The following is a 3,840-nucleotide window of genomic DNA, read 5'->3' as shown; positions in this document are numbered from 1 at the left end:
GGCCCAGGGGACCCAAACCGGCCCCTCGCCAGTATTTATCTATTATACCCAGGACTGGGAATCAAGAACTGGTTTCAACTTGGGATCGTTTCAAAGATTACAATTCCAGTGGAATCATTTCTAAGGCTATGTTCAACCCTGGTGTCTCTTTTGGACAAGGAAAAGTTGACTAGGGTGTTATTGTAGTTCCAAAAAGCAGCCGAGAGTGTCTTTTGTAGCTATAACAACAGCTACTGTATCCTAGAGTGCTATGTGGAGTGGTGCTAACGTTAGATAAAACAAAGAGGTGGAGCGAGCGAGCGAGAGAGAGAGAGAGAGAGAGATGCTAACGTTAGATAAAAAGTGAGTTTCCTGAACAGGGAGCACCCGGTCATAATATACAACTCGCTGTGCTCAGACTCCATTTTTTTCTTTATGGAATAATATAATAAAATAATATTATCGTTATGGAAACGATCGGTCTGGCTACTGGTTGGCTGTCAAAAAAGCGCTTGATGTAGGTCATTTTTATTTTATTTTTTCCAGAAAAGTGGAACATTAAGATCCAGCTTCATGCAGCAGCCGCCAGTGCTGACGTCGAGCATCCCGACGACACGTTTCCTGTTCCTACCTGAAGTCTAAAAACAACCGAGAGTCACAACTACACAAATATACAAAACGCAAACTCCACAGGAAGCTCGGCGGCGAGCCGGACCATCGGCAGAGGCGGCTGGGGTCGTCCTGCCGGAGCTGCACAGGCATGACTTAAAAAAGGTGCAGTAGGTAAGACTTATAAAACAATAACTTTCTGCCATATTTGCTGAAACTGCGTTCCAGTAGAACTACATGAAGCAGGTAACCTACAGCCAGCCTGTAGTGTGATTTGCAAAAATCACTGCGATTAACTGGGTGTCAATCACTGCTCATGCACACGCATTCATTCTCCCTTGTGGGGGGAGGGGCTTAGGAGACCGTTTTGGGGCTTTAGCGGAAAAGGGGAGGGAGGGGTGGACTGAGAAGTTGTCGATGTTCAAACGTTTTGGCCAAGTCCTGGATCTTCTCAATCCTACCTACGGCACCTTTAATTGACCTGCCAACTGCGGCTCAAAAGACTTCTCTCAGAGATGTTGAAATGCAGAAAAGAAATATTGATCTGAATGTCTAGAACACCTTCCCTTTTTAAGAGTAACTCACTCAGTCAGTCAGTCTGTGTATACAGATGGATGACGCGTCAAGGCATGCGCCGGTTTGAGATTCTGACGGTATGATAACCTTAAAAGATATATCCTTGTTTCACGGTACTGAAATTGCAGCTTTAAAATTTGTTATTTTGAAAAGGTCTTGGTGTAACTGACTTTTTGAAACTGACTTTTTGAAACCGCGGTTATATCTTGAAACCGGTAACCTACAAATGGGCAATATCTGACTTTTTTTATTATTGTATTGCAAAATGTCGGCTGCTAACTTTTCATCTTAAATGGATTAACATTGCAACAAAATCAGATAGCTAACTTGTGTTTTCTTACAGCGTCTGTCGTTTTAAAGACTCGGTTGGGAATTGACCAACCGACACACAATGCTGAAAATATCCATTTTGAAGGTAAATAATTGCTACCTAACACTGACATTGTGATGAGGCACACATTTGTTCTGCGCAGATGAACTTCTGCAGCCGCAGTTTTGTTTCCGTGCCTGGACGAGTCTCCCATTTCCTCCCGCTGCACAAAAGTGAAGCCAAAACATCCCGGTATACCTGCGCTGCCATCTTGTAACTTTTGGAACCAGAGTCTGTGCAGAAAAGCGATCGGGCGGGTGGAGCCGGATTATCAAAGGCCATATACCCGGCCCAACCAATCACGAGTCAATCCCAGCTGTCAATCATGAGGGTTCCCCCCCCCCCCTGCTTTTATAGCATCAAATAACTAATAAAAACCAAACTGATCAGGACAAACGAACATCAGCGTGGTCATGAAAATGACAGAAATCATCTTTGGGAGAAATGTATTTGACGTGTACTTTGATTTTTTTGGTGTGTGGCCCATGTCCCATCCGGTCCCATCCAGAGGTTTTGGCTTCACTGACACAGTCTATGCTTTAAAAACGGTGCAGCTCCGCAGCGCCACCTGTCGGCCCGAACCAGTTTCCACATGCTGAGCGCCGACAGATTGTCACGGAGCTTAAAAACTCAAAACAAACCAACCAACTGTGCTTTAAGATGACGAAAAAAAAATCACCCGAGCACCGACAGAAACCACCGCGACAGCTTCCGGTCCTCCACGCTGCATTGAAACTGTACACTTTTCACAATTAAATATTAAAAACGCAGTATTATTTCTTAGTGCGAACTGTGCTGCCGGGTCCGTATCCGACGTTCATTATTTAGAAATATATTCTTATATATTAGGACATTATCTATCTTATTGAAGTATTTTTTTTTTTTAGTTTTCAACCCCAGAATCTGACCGAGGAGTTAAGTTTAGTGACGGTCACAACTTGAATTACTAATTCAAATCCTTTTTATGGGTGCTCGTGGAGTTTTTCTTGAATTTTCGGGTTTCCGGGAAAACTTTTCCCAGACAGAAAAGATGTGTATGTGTTACCTTGTAGGCGGGATGATGAAGATATGTGTTTTTTTTTTTTAAGATTTCTGTCCTTTAACCATCAAACTCATCATCCCTTCTTGCCTCATCAGACCCCTTCTGATTGGCTGATTAAATATTCAGCTGTCCGTCGGCGGGCGGGTAAAGGCTGACCCGGAGAGGAGGAGGAAGACGACGGAGAGGAGGGCGCGGGGTGATGGTGGTGGCGCCCTCGCAGCGAGGTGTGGTTGCCGTGGTGATGGTGGTTGTGGTGGGAGGAGGGGGGAGGGGGGGGCGGGTCGCGGAGAGACGGCGGGACGGCCGAGGACTTGATGGGGACGATGCGCGTGTCCATGACCTCGCAGTCCACCTGCATCATCATCTCGTAACCCTGAGAGGAGTTATAGAGACTCTGAGGGAGGGAGGGAGAGGGGGAGGAAAGGAGGGAGGGAGGGAGGAAAGGTGAGGAGGGAGGACAGGTGAGGAGGGAGGGAGGGAGAAAATGAGGGAGGACAGGAGGGAGAGGGGGGAAAGACAGAGGAAAGGAGGGAGGGAGGGAGAACAGGAGGATAGGACGGAAGATGGGTGAGGAAGGAAAAGAGAGAAGGAGGAAAGGAGGTAGAGGCGAGTGAGGGAGGGAAGGAGGAAAGGAGGGAGGGGCCAGATGAGGAGGGAAGGAGGGAGGACAAGGTGAGGAGGGAGTGAAGGAGGGAGGACGAGTGAGGAGGGAGTGAAGTAGGGAAGGAGGAAAGGATGGGAGGAAAGGAGGGAAGACAGGAGGGAAGGAGGGAGGACGGGTGAGGAGGGAGGGAGTGAAGGAGGGAGTGATGGGGTTGAGAGGGCAGGAAGAAGAAGGGGTGAGGAGGAAGAGAGGAAGAAAGAAAAGGAGACAAATTTAACATAAATAACACTTAAACAAGTACACCATAGTTTTCAGTATTTGGGATCATTCAGACCAAAAAAAAAGGGATCTGGCGATTTGTCGCAGGGTTGTGCCACTGACACGGTCCATCTGTGGGACGTCCTGTTGTGTTCTTTAACCCCCCCCAATTCCCTCCCCCAATTTAGCACAAGTATATCGTTTATAGATCCGGAAGTTTCCGACCGCACTTGAAGGCACCTTCAATTTCCGGGGAGAAAAAGAGAACGAAGAGCGACAGAGGGTACTGAAGATAGAGTCAGCTGTTCCACAAACTCCCGAGCAGTTCGGTGCTTGGGTTTGGTTGGTTGAGCTTGTGGCAGAGATAGAGGCAGCGATGTTTCCCCGTTTCCTGTTTCCTGT

The 3,840-nt window shown here is 47.2% G+C and overlaps 1 protein-coding gene across 1 annotated transcript in view; it reads right to left on the bottom strand.

Annotated features, from left to right (window-relative positions):
- Positions 1-2,419: 2,419 nt before the first annotated feature.
- atf6b (activating transcription factor 6 beta) overlaps positions 2,420-3,840 on the bottom strand; it is a 31,572-nt gene continuing 30,151 nt past the window's right edge. The window contains 1 exon segment of the mRNA XM_039820130.1: positions 2,420-2,968. Coding sequence (XP_039676064.1) covers positions 2,668-2,968 — 301 coding nt within the window. The 3' untranslated portion in view covers positions 2,420-2,667.

The sequence above is a fragment of the Perca fluviatilis genome, chromosome 13 (genome assembly GCF_010015445.1).
Source record: "Perca fluviatilis chromosome 13, GENO_Pfluv_1.0, whole genome shotgun sequence".
In the NCBI taxonomy this organism is placed as follows: domain Eukaryota; kingdom Metazoa; phylum Chordata; class Actinopteri; order Perciformes; family Percidae; genus Perca; species Perca fluviatilis.
This window is presented reverse-complemented; position numbering and strand designations above follow the sequence as displayed.